The sequence below is a fragment of the Palaemon carinicauda genome, chromosome 13 (genome assembly GCF_036898095.1).
Source record: "Palaemon carinicauda isolate YSFRI2023 chromosome 13, ASM3689809v2, whole genome shotgun sequence".
Lineage (NCBI taxonomy): Eukaryota > Metazoa > Arthropoda > Malacostraca > Decapoda > Palaemonidae > Palaemon > Palaemon carinicauda.
The window spans coordinates 71785330-71787701 of NC_090737.1; the positions used below are offsets into that span (position 1 = coordinate 71785330).

The 2372-nt window shown below is 40.4% G+C and overlaps 1 protein-coding gene across 1 annotated transcript; it reads right to left on the reverse strand.

The window, feature by feature from the left end:
- Nucleotides 1-525: 525 nt before the first annotated feature.
- LOC137651652 (piggyBac transposable element-derived protein 4-like) lies at nt 526-1461 on the reverse strand. Its single transcript, XM_068384871.1, has one exon. The coding sequence runs from the start codon at nt 1459-1461 to the stop codon at nt 526-528; it is 936 nt and encodes a 311-aa protein (XP_068240972.1).
- Nucleotides 1462-2372: the final 911 nt, after the last annotated feature.

Consider the following 2372-nt stretch of genomic DNA (forward strand, 5'->3'; position numbering starts at 1 on the left):
TAACACTATAGGAAATCCTGTATCCATATGGAATCATTGTAGGAAAAAATAAAAAAAAAAATATACAAACGCTTTATTTTACCAAAACTATACAAAAGTAGAAAAATAATATTCTTGAACAAATATCACCCTCAATTATGACAATTAAACTTAACAGAATATATTTTTGATTTATTAGAAAAAAACTGATATAAAAAAGATCTTATCAATTGAGGTACTATAATGATAAAAAGACACGTCATTCAGCAAAAAAGATTTTCAAATATATAAACTAGGAACTATAAAGAATCCCCTAGGCATCTTGTTCATCCTGGGAACCACAGAAAACATTGGTCCTGGAATAAATAAAAACGGACCTATTATTATTTACACTCCAGCAGCATAAACTTGATTTTTTAGGTATGATGCTATGTTCTGGTGAATTTTATGCTTGTATATGCAATAAAACATTTTTTTTTTCTAATAACTTTGTTTCTAGTATATTTTCAATGTGTGAATGCAATATGAAACAAATACAGTTACCTGCTACTTGATGTCCTCATCATCGTCTTCACATTTGTTGCAAATGACACTGTAGTGTCGCGGACAGACTGCCCTCACACAGTACGAGCAGTATGTCCTTGTTTGGCTAGCTGTTTTCCATTCGCAGATACTGCATCTCTTCTTCCCTTTGCCTGCCTGCTGGCGCTGGGGTTCCTCATTGCTTGTTAGAGAGAAGCAGGAACGGATGAGGTGGCTGGCTGACAACTTCATCCCAGCCTGTTGCAATCTCTTTTCTGCCCAAGGCTGGACCAACTCCCTGGCGAGAGTGTGCATGAAGAGGCGCCTAAATTTTGTTTGACAGTTTTGCTGAAGCTTGCTAAGAATAAAGCAATTTATCACAGCAATATTTAGCATGGCATAAAACAAGTAAAGTGGCCAGCGTCTGGTTTTCCGGTTGCAATTGTACCTGGCACACATCATGTCCAGTACATCCACTCCTCCCTTTGTTTTATTATAAAAGTGTATTGCTTCAGGTTTGTTTCTTTTGCCGATAGCAGAAGAGTTGTGCTTGGATGACAGCAGTAGCACAATTTTATCCTTTTTCGGTTTGAATGACACCATACTCACATTTTCATGGAACAGAAAGATGCTGGAATCTACTGGCCTAGTGAACTTTTTGTCCACCATTATTTTAGGAACATACCCTTTCCTTCTTGAAGTCCCAATTAGGTAGGTATTCCTCTTGTACAGCTCTTTCACCAGGGACAGCGAAGTAAACCAGTTGTCCACTGTGATTGTACGGTTGCTGTCTAAATAGGGTTCTGTAAGAGTCATAGTGTAATATTCCCCCAGTTTACCAGGAACTACTTGGGGCCGTCTGTGTTTAGCAAGGTCCACAATGCCATTTAGCATGTAACTGTTCCTAGCATCACATGCCATATTTATCTTTATGCCATATTTGGTTGGTTTGTTCGGCATATAGTAGCGGAAAGGACACCGTCCCCTAAATCCAACCATCTGCTCATCAACAGTGATTGCATTTCCTGGCACATAATTTTTCTGACAATTATCAAGAAAACACTCCCATGTGTTTCACCAAGGAGCCAGCTTGTAAGTCTTCATTCTTTCATTCCATGTGGTGTGGTCATCAAACCTGAGTGACCTCAGGAGGAAATTGAATCTTTTTTCATTCATCGCAGAACGATATAAGGGAGACCCATGCTGTTTGCTCCACATTTCAGCAACAGTGATACGGTTATCTTGCTTTGCACCGCTCTGGATTAGTATGCCCATTAGTGCTTTTATCTCCTCTGGGCATGTGTGTGCAACTGTTGCACTTTTGGTTTTATATTTCTGTGCCAGCATATCTATCCTCATATTTGTGTACCTTACAATGTCAGCCACCATATCTTCATCCACAAAAAGAGAGAAGAATTCACTGGGGGTGGTTGCTACTCTTGATACAGCTGTGAGGCCAGGAGTGTAGGGGACTCGTGGGTTTCTTGCAGTAACTCTCCTGGGCAGAGGTCTCCTTGACCACTTAGTTTTATCGGATGACCGACATTGTGTAGCTGATATATGAAAAATAGTACTAGGGCATGAAGATGTATCCTGGGTTGAAGAAGGGCTAATAGTGGGAGGAGGGTTAGTCTGAACATTAGAAGGGCCAGCAGTAGGAGGAGGACTGATAGCAGGAGGAGTTGAGATGGTGGCAGTAGGAGATGACACTGGTGACATCTGGGGTTCATCAAGAATCATCATCGGCATGTCATCGATGTCAGAGTCCTCTGAATCACTGTTGATGATTCATCGTTTCCTTGGTAGTGGTGTTGAGGTAAACAGAGAACGCCGTAGCTTTTTTACCTTATGTGATGAAACAAGTCTTTGTA